The sequence below is a fragment of the Corvus brachyrhynchos genome, unplaced genomic scaffold (assembly GCF_000691975.1).
Source record: "Corvus brachyrhynchos isolate BGI_N302 unplaced genomic scaffold, ASM69197v1 scaffold126, whole genome shotgun sequence".
NCBI lineage: Eukaryota > Metazoa > Chordata > Aves > Passeriformes > Corvidae > Corvus > Corvus brachyrhynchos.
Genome location: NW_008239283.1, coordinates 7,337,827 through 7,358,667, shown reverse-complemented (window position 1 = coordinate 7,358,667; position 20,841 = coordinate 7,337,827). Strand labels below are relative to the sequence as shown.

Sequence of the window (20,841 nt, the reverse complement as noted above, 5' to 3'; positions counted from 1 at the left end):
CAGAGTACCCTTTTGTATCCTTTCCCACCTGCTTTCATTATTTTATTCTTTTTATGTGTTCCTAGAAAGTGTTTTAGTATACAGAGTATTAAGTCCCAATGCATTTAATATTCTTTGTTTGTCAGGGGGGATTTTTGTCCAAGGATTAGTTCTTGAAATACAAAGACTGTTTGTTTTGTTTTTCCTTTGGTGTTTTTGATACTCACAGGCCTTAGACTGGATCCAAGAAACAGGCGAATATTACCTCTCTACTCACAGCTCCACAGGGGAATCAGCAGAAGAAACTCAGGAACTCCTGAAGGAATATGGGGAATTCAGAGTACCTGCCAAGGTAAACAGTGACTTTAATCTAATTATTCCATCTGCTTTAGTCTGTATTTATAGTCCTGTTTCAATGCCTTAGATCTCTGTAATAATTTTCTCTTGATTTTATAGTTGCCCTCTAAAAATCCTAGCCCTGAAGATAAATGTCTTTTGAGAACTTTTGGCAAGATACAGGCACAAAAAGGAGGTTTTCTCTATCTTGGTTAGTACAGGTTATAAAAATTTTCTGTTCTGATCAGAAGGAAGAGAAAGTCCATTTGCATACAGATTTCAGAGCAATCTAAAAAGACATTCCCTCCTCAGACAATCATTCCAGAATGGAATAGCCTGACTAATTGATCTGAACGCATCCAAGGTCATGATGGACTCCTAGTCTCTTTCTTCTGTCATTAAAACCACAATTTGTCTCACTAATTCTAGTGGGGTTGATCATAGATGATCATTTATCTCATTAGAAATAATCTGCTGATCCCAACAAAGTACTTTAAATAGATGAGTCTTTAAACTCTGGGGTGAACATTTTTGAATACAAAACTGCATTACCAAGAATATATTAATTTATATGGAGCAATTCTGGGAAATCTGGTGGGGTTTACAGAGGAATGGTGATTGGATCTGCTTCAGAAAAATTAATTCAAACCACAGGTAATTCATAGACAGTGAATCCACAGGGGTATTAACAGTCTCTGATAAGGATGTAAACGGCAGAGCTGGACTGCAGGAAGACCACGGCTTTGGTATTATGTAGCTGCATTTCACTGTGTCCTGAAATTGATCTTCTGTAATCCTTAAATTCCTCGTTAGGCTCTCCGTGCTTGTATGGGTTTGATTCAAAGGCTTTGTGGTGTTCTTGTCCCCTTCTTTTAGCTTAGCTTGCATGTTTCTGAAAATGTGAGATAACTAGCAGTGGATGGAAGGTAATTTCATCAGACAGGACACATAGGACATTCTTTTAACTACTTCTGAATTCTAACCACCCATAATTTCTCCACCTGAAATGACGTTCTTGTTCATAATTTAATTTTTGTCATAATAATCCAAATTCATAACGAAGTTTCCAAATCATTTTGACTCTTGACTTAGCCTAGGATTGGATTTTAGACCTTGTTGGTTATTAAACATTACTGGCTGTTTCTTACACTGACACATCCAGTCTTGCTCCCTCGGGCTGACCTACTGCTCCTACTGCTGACATAGAATATTTTCACTGCCATGTGCAATCTGGTAAATGCATGTCATTCCCAGACTGATGTTATTCTCAAATTAACCTGTAGCTGAAAGCCTTCCTGATCCCAGTAACTTTCTGGCCAAACTGATTGTTTGGAATGCAAAATTGTCAGCAGCTGTTGGGAATGAAAAACCTTTAAACATGACAGGAAGTCAGATTTTTACATCTCCATACCTAGCCTTGCTTAGGTACTCATTTAATTTGTTAGGATAATGTCTGATTCAGCTGTTAATCTATTATGGTGGTGAAATTTCTTGAATTTAGTTTTGTGTTTGAAATCTACCGGATATTTTCTGGTCTGACGTGTGTTTGACCATTTGTGGTCAGATCACTGATAAGTCAAGTATCTGACAGTGTGTCTTGCCTCAGGCATGGTGGAAAGTCCTCTCTATCTTTGGCAAGAAGCTTGCCAGTGCCTCCTTTCCTGGGATAGATTTGGAATCAGAGCTAAAGTTTATAACTACATCATTTGTGCCAGTTTTGACTAAGGGGCAGTTAGAGCCTAAGTGGAATAGAAAAGACCTCTGGAAGGTTTGGGGGCTCAGTGTGTGCTTTGGAGTTCAGGCATCTTTTAGCTGGTAATGTTCAAACTGGACCTAAAATACCGATGGAGGATTTTATGGTAGACCATGAGTTTGGATTTAAATTCTGTTTGTTTTTGAAACAGAGTAGTAATGACTCAAAATCACTTCCTGGGCTGGTATGTGGTGTATTAATGACCTTCCTACACAGATCTGCAGATCCACCAGGTATAGACTCAGAGTAACTTGGTGTATTTTATGAGGTGTGATTTTTAAATCTTGTCTTCTCCAAGGCTCACAAAAAATAAGCTCTTGCTTATGGGAAAGAGGCTTGTCTAACTTCCAACATGCTTTATATGTTTGTGTCTGCGGGGTTTCAAAAACTTGACTTTTTCTATCTTCTTCAGCTGCATGAGTGTCCTTATAAAAATGTCATTCCTTTTCCTACTGAAAAAGTTTAAAATGTCTGATTCTGTATAAGATGAAGTACAGACACTCTCTAATGATGTATAAAAATTGTGATCTTCTTTGGACTGCTGTGTGAGTTAAAAGCAAAGGAAATAGTAATAAAACATAACCAAGGACCGTATTTTGGGCAGCAAACAAAGGAGAAAGTGAAGCTCCTCATCCAGCTGGCTGACAGCTTTGTAGAAAAAGGACACATACATGCCACTGAAATTAGGAAGTGGGTCACCACTGTTGACAAGCGCTACCGGGACTTCTCTCTCAGGATGGGGAAATACCGCTACTCCCTGGAAAAAGCCCTTGGAATCAACCCAGAGGTACTGTAAGACCATGTCCTGTCGGGGTTTTATACCAGAGTCACAGAGGAAGGTGAAGTCTGTGGTATGAGTGCTGTAGGTTTTCATGTGCCCGTTAGAAACACTGAAAATTCAGCCAGCCTACCTGGCCAAGCTCAGAAGTGCTTCTGGAGAGAAAGGGTTAAAGGGTTTTTCTGTGGTAGGTCAGTGATGTGAGGAGGAGAGAGATGAAGATCAGAAAGATTTTCTAAACAAATGTTTGCACTGTTTATCAGGACACCATACAGCTTTCAGGGGTGGGGGGGGATAAATTATTTGAATAAAAATCTGTGTTGATTTTGGTATAAATCATAAATCCTGCTCCCACACCATTATTTTGCATCACACTCAAACTTTGACTCCAAGTTGTCATTCTCTAATCTTTTAACTAACATAAACAATTGATCCCCAACCTCATCTCTGAACTCTTTTAGGTGAAATAGAGCATCATAAGAAGCAAAAATTAGGATCTCCTGCTATTCTCTGGCCGTAGTATTAAGGGAGAGTGCCAGAACCAGAAACACTTCAAAACCTTTCAGTCAATGACTCTTTGTAATTAAGTATCACAAATAAGGAATAAATTCCCTCACACCTTCATGATACTTTAACTGCGCTGTTCCTTGTAGGGTCTCTGGTTTAGACAGAGTTCTAACCACAGCCTGAAAAGGTGTTCCATGGTAAATGGCCACTGAAAGTTGTCTCTGCATGGTGCTCTACTTTATCAGACTGGTTTTTATGAAGTCCCATACTAGACAACTAATTTAGGTATGAAGGAGTAAGGTAATTTAGACTTTTTTACCAATTCCAGGTTAGGAGTAACAGTGAAGATTACAATGAATATTGTTGATAATTTTTTAAGATTTCTCTCTCACCACCATACTTCTCACAGTACTACTTCTTTCTGAATTTCCTTCTTTTTGATATTATCTTACTTTTGTCCCTTTTTACCTCTTTGATCTCATGAACATGCTGCACTTTACACAACAGTGGGATTACAATGAAGTTAAGCTCTGTACTTCTTGGTTTTTTCCTAGGATAACAAAGACCTGGAACTCGATATCATTCCAGCAAGTCTTTCAGACCGGGAGGTAAAGCTGAGAGATGCAAATCATGAAGTCAATGAAGAAAAAAGGAAGTCAGCCAGAAAGAAAGAGTATGTTCCCAAACACTCTGTCTGCATGGCCCATTATCTGATAAAGAATGATTCTGTGATACTTCCATGACCAGAACTGACTGGCAGTCCTAGAACTCCTTCCAGCTGCAGAGTTATCAAGATAAGTCTACAGGTGTAGGGTAGAGGTTGATACTTGTAGGTTACAGAATTTCAGAACATAAAGGTTGAATTTCTTTTGGTTTTAATCAGAAGTTACTTTTGGAAAGGGAAAGTAGTGAGTCAAACACTTGGATTAAACCTGATGTTGTGGAGTTGCTAATTTCTTTCTGGTTATATGTAGAAAGTAAAATTAGCAGGAAAAAATAAAGAACATCTTTAGATGTCTAAGTGTTATCTAAACATCAGTGACGCAGGAGTTCACTTGAAGTTCAGGATCAAACTTCAGCAAGCGTAGGACTGAGAGAACTGGAAATAGTTCATGCTAGAAGAGATACTTGAAAAGTGCTTGTTGCGCTCAAATCTATAAACAGTCCATTTTCATGTTATTTTGTCTAATTTTTTTTGTAAGAGACTGGAAGAGTATTTCTCAGCCCTCTGAAATTGTCACTACAGTGCGTGATTGATAAGAAACCACTTTTACTTTTGGAAATGTTACTCTTGGTCTGCCTGTGGCAAATTTGCAAAACATTGGGAATTTCAACTTTGAGGGGCCCAGCCTGAGGCTCTACAGATGCCACTGTTGCATTTCCCAGCGTCTGGATTTTCTCTGGTCAGATACCAAGCTGTTGAAGTCTCTTCAAAGTAGTGGTGTCTCTTAAATCCATCTGTATTGCCTCTGAAGTTAGTTTTAGGGTGACTTCCCACTGGCTGTCAGCAAAGATGCAAATGTTGTTGGTGAATCACAAATTCTTAACCCTGGGTGGAAAATACTCTGAGAATCAGATGATAGTTAAGAATAGGCATGTAAATGGTAAATCCCATGGACTCAAGGTTGCAGAAATACAACTTAATAGGATTTTATGCAGAAAAGACTTTTAGAAAATAACCCTGCAAGGGACTGGAGTATGAAGTAGCATTTCAGTTCTTGACCTGAAAAGTGCACTGTAAGGCAGCTGAAGGTCTAGGGTGAAAACACCCTTTTTCCTTACAACAACAGGAGGATGTTTTGTTTTCTGTTCATTGTAGAAGTGATTATAATGTCCAAAACACCTAAAATGGTCCCTTTTTTTCAGATTCATTATGGCTGAGCTGCTGCAGACAGAAAAAGCTTATGTCAGGGATTTACACGAATGTTTGGAGGTAAGTTATGGCCCAGGAGGCCTCCAGTATTTCCTGGGAGCACACGTTGTCCTCTGCACTGGGCGTGTTCACTTTACTGCACAGGCCGTGCACATTGATGCATGGAGTATTTCCTTAAGGATTCAAATCTATTCCTTTGAATCATCTCATACTAGAGAAACTTCTGGATTTGCACAGTCAAATACCTTGCCTAGCTGTACAGCAGGTTGTTCCTAAAGTGGATGGTGATATTCAAGGCAAAAAACAGAGTGTAATTCAGTGAAATCTGTCAGCTTTCATATTCCTACAGTCTGACAGAGATTTTTATGTATCTAATGCTACTGAAGTGGCAAATCTGGCTTATCTTTCAGCTGTTTCTGCCTGCAGTTTTTGGACACCATCAGGTGGACAGCAAAGATAGGTGTTGTTTCCCTGTTTCTGCTTTTCTCTCAGACAACTTCAAAGTGTCAGCACTTTGAATTTCTCCGGAGAGCTTTCTGTAACACTGGAAAATTTTTGCTTTTAGCTTGTTTATTTAATCTCAAAGTACATACTTCCCTTTCAGCCTGTGCCTTTGGCAATAAAACAGGGAGATCTATTCTTTTCCACTGCATTTGTTCACAAAATTAAGAGTTTCTGGTGTCTTCCAGACTTACCTTTGGGAAATGACAAGTGGAGTGGAAGAAATACCAGCTGGAATCCTTAATAAAGAACACATCATCTTTGGCAATATTCAGGAAATATATGACTTCCATAACAAGTAGGTTTCCCTAACAGTTCTGTTAATGTTTAGGCACTTAATGCATCTGCAGAGAACACCTACAGTACAATGCACAAGGGAGTGTAAAGCATGATCCAGATTTGCAAAATAATTTCTTGTTTTGTTTATTTTACAAAAATGAATTGCCACTTAGTTCAAACTTCACCTTCAAGCTGATTAACAATCTTAAAGTCATATTATACCAAGGCTTTGCAGTCTGATACATGTTTTCCATCTCACAGCACTAGATCTAGTCTGGGTACTTGCCTGTCAAAAATATGATCTTGGAAAACACGGAGGGGAAACGGGAATTGTTGGTGTGAGCTGAGTTAATAAGTAGCTTTCTGCCACTTCTTGGAGACTTTCTGTATTTAATCTGTAACTAAAAGTACTTCATCTTGTTAAGATAAGACTGTGTACCAGATCATCTTAGAGGACGTTGTTTCCATGGTATAATGTGAAGGCAACAACAATTATAAACTTAACATTTAGGGCTGTCTGAATTTCGAATCTGTCTTCAGGGTACACATCAAAACCAAAATGGTTTTAAAAACATATCAGAGAACCTTTCCCTGTTCAAGTTCTGGGACATTTCAAGTGCTCCAGCCAGATAAACGTGGCATCACATAATATGGCCCAGCAGAGCGTGCCATATGCATGCGTTTGTGTGAGCAGCTTCAAAGCATGTCAGGATTGTAGATTCAAGCTACATAATACATTAGAAAAGGCTTTAAATAATAGATGAATTGACTTCCAGCCCACAAGAATTACCCTGCCATACAGACAAATATTCTCCCATTTAAAACTATCTTATGATCAACCAATTGCTTTCCCACTTCCCCTTTCTCTGTGGTGCTATATTTATTGTTTTGGTGACCCTCACTGATGCCATCTGATTACCCTCCTTTTTGGCTTTCCCCTGTTCCCATCTACCATCCCTCCAGCCCTCAGTCATGTCCCACAGCTTCTCACTGCTTTCATTTCTCCTTTCTCTGACCTCTCCTCCTGCAGCCTGCTCTTCTGCATAATCCTTTTTCCTCTAAAACTTCTTTCTAGCAATACTAAAATAAATTTCCCCTGTCCCCTCCACAGCCTGCTCCTTTGGCTGGTGATGTTAAGTCATCCTCCAGCCTGATTCAGAATCTGTGTCCAAAGAAGGGCAGCAAAGCTGGTGAAGGGTCCAGGAAACATGTCCTAGGAGGAACAGCTGAAGAAACTGTTTCACATCCCTCTTTTCACCCAGGTGTTGTGCAGGGCTCTGTCTGCAAACAAGTGTCCCTTGTGGTACAAGCTGTTGAGAGAGAGTTGATTAAAATAATCTGTATTTTGGAAGTTTACTACTTATATATTAAATGCTGAGCTTGTTTAAGTTGCTGTCCTTTGTGCTGAGTCGGGTGTTGAAATCTGGCAGCTTTGGGCTTCCCTTTTTGCTCTTCCTCTGAACCATTACACAGCAACTCTTTGAAGATCTGTGTTCAAATAGAACAGTCCTGAACATGCTGACTCCCTACTAGGGATTGCCTCTATTTCCTTTCTAGTGGAGTCAGGCATGACTGTACTCAAAAAACAAAGCACACCTTGGCAAGAGACACTTTTTCCACTGGCTGGGCACTTGAGTAGCTTCATAAACAAGATACAAGTATTGATCATTAGCGCTGATTAACTCATTGGTTATCCTGCATCTCCTGGTATGTGACTGTAAATAATTACATTGGTGTCTTCTTTTTTCAGCATTTTTCTAAAAGAGCTGGAGAAATATGAACAACTGCCTGAGGATGTGGGCCACTGCTTCGTCACCTGGGTAATGAGGCTGCTGCTTCTCATTATTTATTCAGATTAATTCCTCCAACACAGACGGGAACAAGCTGGGAATAGGTGCAAGGGTTATGTCCCCAGTGATAAATGAGATTAGGAGCTAGTCTGGAGCTACAACTGCTTTGTCCTTCACCTGCCCCAGCATGGAAGGTTCCACCCTTCTCAGCAGTAGTGTGAAGGCTTTCCAGAGCCCCTCTCCTTGTCCTGCACTGACCAGCACAGCTTTTATTTTACCTCTGCTGGTTTCTGTTTAGCAGAACTTCATCAACCAAACCTGTTTTTAGGGGTGACATTCATTTCCCTGTGAAAGGACCTGGGAGGGCAGACATTTAAACTCTTAATATACCTTCCCTAAGGAATTTTAGTCATGCCATGAGAACTCCACAAAGGTATGAAGAACATATTTTATTGACTTTTTTCCTCCAGAAATTAGTGTCAAATTTCTGAGCCACCATGCTCTCTCATTCCATTATGCAATGCCAGGATAATTTCCAACAGGACTTTGAAATCTTGATGTGAAGAGTCTTCCTGAACGTAGGAGGCTCTGGGAATTGGCTACAGTAATTTATCAGTATGAAAGCTGTTCCCTTTTCAAAGTATTTACCAGTCAAGTCAGCCATCTTTGTGTTTTGTCTGATGATTATATTCATATATCAAAGCTAGGAATTAGAATTTTAAGAGTAATTATGGAGTATTTTCACTTATCCAAAAAATTAGCATGTTTAGATGATTTCAGATGGGCTTTTAATTTAAAAACACGTCACAGGTCTTGATGAAATGGATGCAGAAATTTTGTTTACAAAGAACAGGTTACCTGTATAGGAAAGGTGAATGCATTTATGTATCATTCTGTGCAAGATCTTCATGGTTCTTTTAAGATACTACAGCATCATCTCAGCAAAGGTACCTGTCCAGAGCTGTGTGTATGGTTACAGGCATACCTACAAAGCTGCCTGCCCAGTTGCAGGATCCTACTCTTTCGATACCTGGAATAAAAAATGCAATAGCAATAAAAGGAAAATATCCTCCTCTTTTATTTGCCTCCCTCTTCTTGAGACCAGAGTACGGTAATAAGAGGTGGGAGTGCACAGATGCTTTTAATTTCTGCTTGGAAGTAAACAAATTAGGAAATAAAATGCAAAACACTCCTAGCACAACATAAAAATTGAGCCATTGAAGTTTGAACCAAGGTAGGGAAGGCAAGTCTGGGCCAAGTGTCACAAATTTCAAGTAATAAATGTTGGCTTGAGCCAGTTTAAACTAGATTTAAACACTTGCCCAGTTTCTAGACTGATTTTATCTGCAAGTAGGTGATAGTCAACACTTCATGACTGAGTTTTGAGACCTTCAAACTCTTTTGTAACACCATTAGAGCTCTTAGAAATTATTTTACAGCTATATTAAAGTTTTAGGCCTTCCCTCTGTGATACTTGTTAAAGAAAGCCTCCCACAGCCCTCAGAACTACTCAGGTAAGGTATGAACCTTAAAGTCTTCTGTTCTTAATTTACAGTTCCTGTGTTTCTTGGTGGCAGGGTGTGAGGGCAGGGGGGTGGTGGTGGGTGTGTGGGAGAGAGTTGTCACCTGTATTTATCCTGGTGTGCCTTAATAAAAACCTGTGGGAGCAGAGAAATAGCTTATCTTGCTTTTCCTTTGATGTTTGTTTTCACAGGCAGATAAATTTCAGATGTATGTCACCTACTGCAAAAACAAGCCTGACTCCAGCCAGCTCATCCTGGAACATGCAGGGACTTTCTTTGATGTAAGCAGCCGTTGCTGTTTTCCTGCTACACACCTGGTGCAGCTAAACCACCTCTTTTTCACACTTGAGGAGTGGGTTCCTTTCTGTGCCTCGGCATTTGGGTTTTTCATTCCACTGCAAATATCACATGCTGTGAGAACTGATAGGCTGTGGTGTGGTGTGTGATCATCAGTGTGCTGAGGCAGGCAGACACACATTCTTATGGGAACCTTTGGGTGTTTTTCCTACCAAATCCTTCCTAAAGACCTGGTTTAGATGTCATCTCTGTTTCTGGGTTTAGTGGTAAAATGAAAACCTCAGATTCCATTGTATTTTGTGACCTGAAATCCCTAAATCTAAAATGAGATCTTGTCCTCCTGTTCTGCCAATTCTACCCAACCTATTCCCCATTTACTTCATTGTGCTAATAAGGAACTCCATTGACTCCAATTAGACAATGTATGTATTTCCCATACAAGCTCTACACCCAGTGATAAATGTTTTTAGGCTCCAATTCCAATTTTGTAGGCTGAGAAAAATCTTTAAAGTTTTTGAGTACATTGGAACTAAGTTCTTCCTCTTATTTCCTCATCCATTTTGCCATGCTTGTCTACTGCCGTATAGCTTTAACTAGTTGCCTTTCTGAAAAAAAAAAAAAAAAAGGTGCAAGGACCTCTCTTCAAAAGCATTGAAACTGTTCAAAAATGTAACAGGATCAGCAGGATCCACGCTGTGATGGAGTTGGCAGCTGACCTACAGCAGCTCCTCTGGGGTTTGTATGTGCCAATGGTTGTAGCATTTCAGTCTCACTCGACACCAAAAGGTCTCCCATGAGCCACAGGAAAAGTGATGAACACGTTTTGCCCAACTACCGAATGGTCTAGCAGTCGAATGGAACTGAAGGGGGTTTTCCAGGAGATGGCGCTTGAGCCTGTTGAATGGGTTGTGCTGGTCTGCGACTCGTAGAGGCTCGGAGCCGCCTTAGGTGTCTGTCAGTGCTGTTTGCACAAGTTAAAAGCGTTTCCTCTGCTCAGCTTTTCCACTCCAGCTCTCTGTATGGGCTGGAAAGCTGCCTGATATTGCTTCGTAGTGCATATTCATGTGTCAGCATCTGCTGTTTTGCCAGGGGCAGGTGTTTGCCTTCCATGGGTGCTGGGCCACCCCAGTGATGCCTGTGCAAAAAGAGAAAGCTGTCTGTCCCCCCAAAAAGCCTCAAGGAGGCACTCAACGTGAGGGACTAAGGTAATGCAAAGTACCTGTAGATCCTCCTTACCTTGTTCTTGGAGTGACAGTGGTTCAGTAGTGGGACAGGACAGCCTGGCACAAGGAATAGAGAGAAAATAGTTGGTTCTTTTCTTCCAGGCAGAACCTGGAATTTCCCAAAACACCCTGATGATGAGAGTGAATTATCTAGAATAACACCCTGTAGTAAGAAGCCTGCTTGAAAATCGCAAGTGTTCCTCAAATTTCATAAGCTTTCATAGAAAGCCACCTTTGAGATGAAAGCAAGCAGTCCCAGTAATTTGTTTGAACCCTTCAAGTCCATGGAAAACTTGCAGCTACAGGGCTCATTGTAAGGGTTGACTAATTAGGAGAAGGAGCAAAGATAGGTGACATAGCTCATTTGAAAAATTTGAAGAGAATTACGAGCCATGCTTAGAGCTGGGATGTTCTTAGGATGTAAGTGAAGCAATGTCTGTAGAGAAAAGCAATTTATTTTATTGAACCAGTTGAGACAGGTGGAAAACAATGCACAAACTCTCAACTATGAAACATGCCTAGTTCATCTTGCAGCATTAGTCTAATAAAGCATAAAGATTACCATCTTCCTTCCCTACAGATGGTGCTTTGTTTGTAAAATTCAGAAGGTGTTGGTATGGTTATGTTAGCTGGAAATTGCACAGGGAATGAAAATAGTGTGCTTATTCTGACTTAACTGCAGTAGACTTACTAATTTCACTCTTTCAGTTTTTGTGTCTGTCTTGTTCATCATTACTTAAAACTGTGTTCTTTATTCGGTAGTTTCAAAGATAAATGATGCCTGCCATGTTTAGCAAATTTTAGTATTTGTAATACCATATACTTCAGGCTAGCAAGGTATATTTTTGATTACCAACATATGTTAGCTGTCAACTTCAATTGGTAGAATCAGCATATTACTGAGGTAATCATGTTGATTTTAGTGTCTTTATTTAAGCAAGCTTCGATCTTTGGGACAGAGTTTGGTTGAGCCATGTACATGCTTCTGCTACTTGGAATACTTTTTTTTGCTTTGAATCTTGGAAAAGATCGGGTTTTGTATTCAAGAAGCCACAGGGCACTTTTGATTTGCATGACCAGCATGGAACATGGTAAAGCTCATTGACTTTGGTAGCATTGCAGAGCATGGTGTTTCTGCATGGATGAGAGTTCCTGGACAATTTCTCACAATGTCCCTCAGGAAATGAGCAGAGGCACAAACAGAGGGGCTTAGTTTCTCCTTACTAATATTTTTTCTGGAATTGCTCGTCACATTTGTGTCATGCATGACAAAACCTAAATGTTTCATGGGAGTTGTAATGCTGAACCAGTCTACTTAGCATGTCTTTGGTCTGTGTACCCAGTTCAGGATACAGTTTGTTCTCCTACCAACCAACTGTACACAACTAGATGACACCTAAATGTGTGAATCTCTGGATATTTGATACAAAATTTGGGTATGTTATCATTGCATCATGGCCAGTTCAGCAATTTTTATGGTGTGAAATTTTGTTTAAGTATTCCTGTCTCCATGTTGTCCATCCAAGGACTTCTGAGGATCTTGTGCTGCCCTACACAAAGAATATTTTTGGGTTTTTTCTGGGATTCTGTCATTGCATGTAAGACTATGTGTTCTTCCTGCTCTGCAGCTCACCTGGTTTGCAATGCACAGCTGCCAGCACACGCTGTCTGTGATGTGCCTTCATTTCTTCCAGGCCCTTGGACACTTTTCCACCTTAGGAATAAATAAAGTTGTGAGCTATGGTGATGCACTTTAATGTGAACCAAGCTTGCTTTAAACAAGAAGCAGGACAAAGTGGAGAGCACAGAGCCCTGTGTCGAGCTTGCTTCTGAAACTTGCCAGCTGCTTCAAGGCTCAGACACCTCTGGGCTTCCTGTTCCTCAGAGATGTGTGAGACGTCTGCTCAGCCTGCTCTCTGCTGCACAGACCTCTCTCACCTGTAGCTCTGCCCTAAGTGAGTCCAGACCTCTCCAAATGTCACAAAGCCAACCCAAGACACCCCCCAAGACACACTCCAGCAGGCTGCCTTCTTATCTGACACTTCAGGGACCAGAGGGAGGAGCTGCAGGGAGACTGTCCCTTCCCAGTAGTGCACTTGTTGAATGTCATTCCACCAACCGTCTGTGTCTGTGCACAGTCTGACCAGGGAACATCCTGGCAGATCAAGGAGTGCCCAAAGGGGAGGCATCTTGCTGAGAGCATGCTCTGCTAATTCCATTACTTGGATCCTACAAAAACAACTGTACTTTGCCAGCACCAGGAAGTTCACAGCCATGGCCGAGGTCTTGCTGGCTGCTGCAGTTATGAATTGAGTCCCAGCCATGTGCTCTGCAGGCACAGTTCCTGTGTCAGCTGTGACTCAGCTTCGTGCGAACTCCATTAACCCCCAAACAAAGCCCCTTCCCTTTTGGGTCTTGTTCATGTCACCAGAGCTATTAAAAAAAAAAACCCAAACAACTTGTCTAGTAAAAAAATCAAACCAGCAAACCAAACATCTTTTGGTACATTGTGTGAATAGTGCATGCTTTTGCATCCCAGCATTAAGACAAACACTGGAGCTAAAAAGAAGCAGTAACCTCACTAGTACTCAGCAGAAAATCAGATTGTATACAGAAAGAAAATCTCTGTTCTTGGCAGCTCTTCCCCCTTCATCTTCCTTAACTTCTTCACTTTACAGTCTCAAATTTACACTCCAGTAGCTGGAGAAAAGTCCCATTCCCCTTTTCCATTTGCTTCCTTAGGAATCAAGGATTTCCTGGTGGCCAGGAGCAAGGCAAGGCATGCCCAGGGCCTGGCAGAGACCCTGGGTTTCCAGAGAAGGGTTTCCAATCTGTTCTATTTCAGCAGGGAATCTGCCCCTGTAGGGCATGAGTTTGGAATCTTTTAGATGCTAAATATGTCCATTAGGGTCCTGTAGGATTTCCAGGAGCTCCTAACTCCCCCCAGAACAGCTGGGAGGAGGCAGCTGGGTCCTTTGTAGCCCTCAGCAGGTGCCTCTCTGTGATGTCTCCAGAAATTCATGAGCACATCACACTGATCAGCCTAGACATTTTGGGTGAGGTTCAGGTGACGAAACAGAAGTGTTCAGTGCTGTAACAGGTATCATAAAGGGTATCTCTCCTGGCTCCCAGGTGCCACCTCAGAGCAGAGCAGGTCTGTCAGCACTGTGTCAGACCTGTTATTCCCATGTGGATATTTCAGCTACCCCAGGGCTCTCAAATGGGACTCGATGCCTATGTTTAGACAGCTAAATTACACCCTACTCATGCAATTTAATTTAATGTCACTTCAGTTTAATTGAATGTTAAGATTCTGCTTTCAGCCTTCATAGCTAGGGGAAACCAAATGACATGACAGGTAAGTCATACTTAAATCAAGGCCCGTTTACTCAGGAGAGCTTTAGCTTGACTTGCAGAGGGACCCTGCAGTTTAAGTGGCCTTAGGGGGACTCTGAAGTTTATTGCTAGGCTCTCTGAAACCACACTTACTTGCATGCAAGCTTAAAGAGAGTTAAAAGACTAAACATAGAAATGCAGGGATCCAGAGCTAAAATTAGTTATGGGTGGTTCTGTCTGGCAGAGGGTTAATAGTTTTCCATGACTGACTGCTGTTTTTATCCCTTCTAGGAAATCCAGCAAAGGCATGGGCTGGCCAACTCCATCTCTTCTTATTTAATCAAGCCTGTCCAGAGGATCACAAAATACCAACTCCTACTGAAGGTAGCTCAGTGAGCTGCACAGATCAGCTCGTGCAGAGCACTTCACAGGTGTAATGAGTCACCTTATGCTTAAGGGAGCTGCTTCATGACCCGTAAGCATAAGTCCCCAGAAAGCTTCCAAGTGCACAGTCTCCATTGAGGGCACCTTGTTTGGTTTTGTGTTATAGTTGTTCCCATTTGACCCCCACTATTTGTGAGCACCCACAGTGGGGTTTGCTGCAGTTCAGCTTTCTCCTGTCTTGAAGCAGCTGCACATACCTAGTAGCACAGTTGGGTGTGAAGGCACCACCTTCATCAGAGTTTGTTTATGGGTGTCTGCCTTGCTTCTTAGGAACTGCTGACCTGCTGTGAGGAGGGCAAAGGGGAGCTGAAGGATGGTCTGGAAGTGATGCTCAGTGTCCCAAAGAAGGCCAACGATGCAATGCACGTCAGCATGCTGGAAGGTGGGCAAGGGCCGGGGCAGGGGAGGGACCTGCTGAGAGATTGTTTGTAACTTGTGATGAAATTTAGCAGAGGTTGACTGTAGCAATACTGTTGTTTCATCATAATTTTTAGGTACCTCCTGGCTCTTTCCTGGTATTTCACCAAAAGTCTTGAAAGAATAAAGCTGGCTAGGAAGTTTTGCGGGGGGATGGTTATTTATCTGTATCTTCTGTGTTTGTATAAATATACATATGTGTGTGTGTGTGTATGAATATGCATATGCAATGTATGTATATATATTTAGCTAAAACATTCCTTCTCCATTAAACGAAAAAATCCCCTCCTGAAACAGTACAGTTTAGCTGCTGGCAGCTGTAACAATTACTGGATGAAAACATTTCTAAATACTGTTTCAGCATTTCAAAAGTTCTGATTTTCTGAGTCAAAACAGCTTGTGTTTCAAAATGTTAGTATAATTATGCCAAAGATTTAAAAAGAAGTATTTAAAAAAATACTTTAAAACTACAGGAAAAAAAAGTTTGATTGGCACAAAGTGAAGTCTTTTATTGGCTTATTATTGTGTGGAGTATTTCTAAAATGTAAAAATTTTATGCTGGACTGAGATGCTTTATTGTGTCTCACACATTTTCTTGGCTTAGGAAAATAATTTCCAGCCTGGCTTGAGGAAAACCAAGGAACAAGCAGAGTACTAAAACAAGTGAAAAAAGGAACTGGTGCCGGTAGCCAGGCAGCACAATAAGCCCAGGTGATTAAAATTGCAGGAGGGCAAACTGAATAATGAAGTGCATAGGATTTCTTGCAATGCAGTTCTGTGTGCAGAAACCACCAGCAAAACCTTCATAATATTAATTTTTGAGCAATTTTTACTACACTTCAGCAGTAGCCTTATTTAGCACATATGAGGTATTTGCGCCTGGTGAAGTAATTACATCATTGCAATAGGAAAAAAAGGAAAGTATTTTCACTGAGGCAATGGATACCCATTATTGTCCTTTCAGAATATGAAGGAAAAAAAAAAAGAGAAAGACTCCTTTATTTCAAGTCCTTACTGCTCTGGTTTTTCTGTAAATTGCTCATCCCAAGAATAAATACAAGTGATTGTATTTTGTGCTTTTAGGGTTTGATGAGAACCTGGACGTCCAGGGAGAGCTGATTCTTCAGGATTCCTTCCAAGTGTGGGATCCCAAGTCTCTCATTCGGAAAGGCCGTGAGAGGCATTTGTTTCTCTTTGAAATCTCTTTGGTGTTTAGCAAAGAGATCAAAGATTCTTCAGGACACACAAAATACGTTTACAAGAACAAGTTACTGGTAGGTGTGGCTGCAAAGAAAATATTCTGGGTGTTGTGTTTTTTGTAGGTAGAAGTGGAGTTTAGGAAGCTCACGTGTCCCCCTGCTGGGTTGGGGATACTCTTGCCCCTGGAAAGGCTGGCCCCGAGTCCTGCAGGACTCACCTGGAAGTCAGCCTGCAGTGAGTCTGGAGAGATTTAAGATTGTGAGGGTGGGGGGAAATGCGAGCAGGATCGCTCCAGCCGTTCACTTCCCTGCCACCCCAGAGGCTTTCTGTTTCTTTTATCTGTGTAGCACACAGAGATAAGATCCTGTTCCCCTATCCATCCCAGCCTCCCCACTTCTTCCTACAAGTCCAAAGTTTTCTGGACTCATGAGGCTTCATATACATGAAATCTTTCATCATCTCTCCTCTACACTAGACCTCAGAACTGGGAGTGACTGAGCATGTTGAAGGAGATCCCTGCAAATTTGCTTTGTGGTCTGGACGAACACCATCCTCAGACAATAAAACAGTGCTCAAAGTAAGTATTTTCTTTTTGTTTTCTTTGTCTTTAGCACTTCTGGTTCAGCCCTTGGGTTCCTGAATGAAAGGTTGGTTTCTTGCCTCCTCGCATTCACATGGCTTCCGTGTCTGCCAGTGGGGTCATGCCTGCATCAGGAGCAGCTGAGCTCTAAGGCTTCAGTAGGAATTGGGACAGTTGTGCAGCCCTGCTGGAACTGCATCTCCTCTTGCAGCCTGGGCATGCTGACACAGGGCAGGTCTCAGGGTGTTTGGCTGGGAGGTGTAATTCTCTTAGTCCTTTGCCACTGGACTTATCAACAATCAACCTCTTCCACAGACCTCCAGAGGTGACAGCCTGTTCTGTCAAGTGAGTCTCAGCTGAAGAATTCAAGTTATAGTTGTTTTGTCTAAGGAAATCCCAGCTGTGCACTGATAACCTGTTTCCCCTCTACTGAGCATGCTGTGTTGCTAGCATTAAATGTATTTATCCAGAGCTTAGCTGCTTTGCTGTTGCTTGCCAAGTAGGTCTGGTCAAAATGCTCTCAGTTCCCCTGGGGTTACCAGGTACTCCAGCAGCTGCAACAGTGCAGCAGAGAGGACAAACTGTTAATCGTGGCATTCATCAGCCAGCCACAAGTCCTCTACACAGGAGGTGAGAACATGATAGAGTCTCTGTCTTTCTGCCCTGTGAAACTTTAGGCATCCAGTATTGAAACAAAACAGGAATGGATCAAAAATATCCGGGAAGTTATTCAAGAAAGGATCATTCATCTGAAAGGAGCTCTGAAAGAGCCAATTCAGCTCCCCAAGACACCAGCAAAGCAGCGGAACAACAGTAGGAGGTAACTTCAGTCACAACCTGAAATCACTAGTGTTTTCTCAACCCACAGCAGTGTAGTGTCTGTGGACTTTTTACTGGTTTTTACTGTAGTCAAAGCAGTTTTCATCATCTTGGCTTCTTATATGTTGTCTTGGCAAAAGTAGCTAGAAAGCTTTTTTTATGATATATGTACAAAGATCTTTTATTTTATACTCCGAAGTATAAAGAGAAACAGTAAAAATTCTTCAAAGTCCAAGGTTATGGTTCTTTCCTAAAGTAGATTTTACTTCTTCACATTTGAGTAAAACCAGACATTTTTTTCCTTGTTTGGCGTGTTTAAGTGTTTGACAATGGAAATCATAGTTGATCCTGACAATAGATTGAAGAATATGTAGCGAAGAATCTGCATTTTATCATCAAATACAAACTTGTTTCAGCCTGTTAAATAATACTAGAATTTTTTTGTCAACTGGTTTCAATCCTGGATTAAATAGAAATTATAGATAACGAATTGTTCTTTTTCTGTTGTGGCATTCCTAAAAGCCATCTGTAATTTGAGCATCTTCACTTACTCGTCAAATTTTATCCCTCTCTTACTTCAGGCTGTGTTGTAGGGACATCCAAAGCATAAATAACCAAGGTCACCCAGGAGACCTGTAGCAAAGCAGAGATCCAGACATTTCGTCTAAGAACATGCACCAATACAAAAGTTTTCTAGTACAGAATGAGGACACTGATTTTTTAAACTTGTCCCTAAATATGTATTTTGTATTATTTAAATATTTACTTTGAAAGACCAATAAACATTTATGAGAAGTTTATCTCTACAGCCAAAGGGAAGAAAATACACTATGTTAGCAGCCTCAGAGAGGTAAATATATAGAGCTCTGTACTGTCTTTATCTATGTTTGGATAACATCTTTATGGCTTAGTATTAAATTCCTGAAGAAATTTAAACAAATGTTGTGATTATGTGCAAATCCAAACCCCATGGCTGAGGGTGATGTCATTCTAAATTCAAGAGCTCTATAGCATCATGGGCTGCCTCAGTGGGGTAATTTTAGCACAAAGCCAGCTCTGTCCTGCTGACTTGGCACTTCTCAACTCCACCTGTAACATTGTGCTCACCCTGGTGGTGTATTAAGGAATGTCATTGATTCCCTATTCCATTTCTTGCAGAGATGGAATAGATGATGCAGACAGCCAAGGGGATGGCAGCAGTCAACCTGACACCATTTCCATTGCCTCCAGGACATCACAGAACACAGTGGACAGTGATAAGGTAGGACTGAAATGTGAAAATACATGGCAGGTAATTGCCCCCAGAAAAATGTAAGTGAAAAGCACAAGAGAAGGTGAAAGAAAGCAGCCTGTCTTCTGCTGAGTGAGCTGAAACTCGTATTCCCCTTTGCTAGGTTATTAAAATCCCGTCTGTTTCTGTGTGCTTATCAGTACTGCTCTTCTACATGGTAACATTTCTGTTATTGCAGCTCCTTTGTGGTTAATACACAGAGGTTCAATTGGCTCTGAAGAAGCAGCCCAGAGCAACCTTTTCTTGCCTAGGACAGCTTGTCCTGTGAGATCAAGCTTCTGAATGAGCAACCAGCTGGTTATGTTACATATTTCCCTCTGAGCTGAAATCAGTTGTATGTTGGAGGGAATGCAGGTACCTACACACCAATTAATGTAGCAACACTGGGATCCTGGCTGGTATCTTGAGAGCCTGGGAGACCTACCATTTCCAGAGACTGTGATTCTGGACCCCTCTCCTCACAGACATATGGTGGAGCATATGGATGGCCCTGAGACACGCTAGATTCTGTTGGAATACTGCACACTGTCGGCACGTATGTACTTGTCATTTTACTTGTCAGACAATCTGAGTCCAGATCCCCAGCTTCACTAGGATGCCTCACTTGAATTTGTCACCCTGATACCTCCAGCTGTGCTCTTCCACTGAATTAGCAGTTGATTGTAGGAGAAAATGGGCAGTTAATAATTACCTTGGCTGTGCAGATGGGGTTTGTCATATCCTCTGAGAGAATGCCCGTATTCTCTTCGTGTGTGTTTTGAAATCACATGTAACTTGAAAAAAGCTGAATTCTCCCATGCCTTTATGGATTTATCTGTTTGTTGGGGCTTTAATTATGCTGCCACTTAGACAAGGCAGAGGGGTGTCTTCACAAAATCAGAATCCAAGTTTTGGTTGTTAAGTTCACAGGTAAGGTTCAGTGCAGATACTATTTTGATAGCTGGACTCAGAAATATAAGTTGATTGCAAATAAATCACCTTTGTAAGACCATCTGTTGTATTTATCTTAAATGCATGTCCCCATGATTTTACTTTTGTGTCCAATAATGTGCATTAGAAAAGTATTAAGCCTCACAATCCAAAGGCCACTGTAATGTATGCAAATACTTTGCCCGATGTCTGAGAAGTCTTCAATCCACATGGACTTGTCTTACTTTCTGTGTTTTTCACATTTATCATTCCTGATAAAAGGCCCTGACTTAGTGCAATACTTGAGCTCATGCTTAATTTTAAGCACTCGCCTAAGCTTTGCTCGTTTGCCCCCAGCCCGTTGGCTCGGTTGCATGAATTCTGGCCACGTTGAGGTAAGATGCTCCATGTTGCATGCTGCAGCTGCATACAAGGGCTATGGTGCCAACCCAGGCTGTGTACCCTGAAAGACAGCCCATCATGGCAGGAGTTGGTTTAAGGATGCAAGACTGGAAATGGTTATAGGAGTTTCTATCCAAAACCTTGTTTGAACTGAACAGCAAATGTGTATGAGATAAACTGAGTAGAGCTCGTACAGGGAAAAAGTTTTTACCATTGGGGAAAGGGTTGTGCCATGCTTTAATTTTTTTTTAAGGTGGGTAGGTTCACTTGCTGACTTAAGGCTGTGTGGTTTTGTGTTGTGTTATACATTTAATGAATAGAAACATATTTGAGTGTACAGCTAAGGCTAAAGGTTACTTGTATGTGCTTTGTTGAATCTGAGGTAGCAGTGTATCATCCTTAAGTAGAGAGGCAGCTCCTGCTGGACAGTTTCCTTATTGTCACTGATGCTAATGCCAGAATACTGTGGAGAACTCAGCTCCTACAGTGCTGCATTATCATGTCTTTGCTCCAAGGAGAATGAACTCCCTGCATCTCTTTATAGTTCTCTCATTTTTTTTCTGTACTATGTTACCCATATTAGTGGCAGATGAAGCTGAGCTCA

The 20,841-nt window shown here is 41.3% G+C and overlaps 1 protein-coding gene across 13 annotated transcripts in view; it reads left to right on the top strand.

Moving 5' to 3' along the window:
* The window catches only part of KALRN (kalirin, RhoGEF kinase), a 330,226-nt gene that overhangs the window by 177,988 nt on the left and 131,397 nt on the right, over positions 1–20,841 (top strand). For all 13 annotated transcript variants that reach the window (XM_017740170.1, XM_017740164.1, XM_017740169.1 and 10 more), the window contains exons 20-32: positions 209–331; positions 2,673–2,855; positions 3,908–4,026; positions 5,220–5,286; positions 5,916–6,025; positions 7,757–7,826; positions 9,511–9,600; positions 14,467–14,559; positions 14,890–15,001; positions 16,120–16,310; positions 16,712–16,813; positions 17,494–17,636; positions 18,794–18,896. In XM_017740170.1, the coding sequence (XP_017595659.1) occupies positions 209–331; positions 2,673–2,855; positions 3,908–4,026; positions 5,220–5,286; positions 5,916–6,025; positions 7,757–7,826; positions 9,511–9,600; positions 14,467–14,559; positions 14,890–15,001; positions 16,120–16,310; positions 16,712–16,813; positions 17,494–17,636; positions 18,794–18,896 (1,506 nt within the window). The remainder of the gene's footprint in view (positions 1–208; positions 332–2,672; positions 2,856–3,907; positions 4,027–5,219; positions 5,287–5,915; positions 6,026–7,756; positions 7,827–9,510; positions 9,601–14,466; positions 14,560–14,889; positions 15,002–16,119; positions 16,311–16,711; positions 16,814–17,493; positions 17,637–18,793; positions 18,897–20,841) is intronic.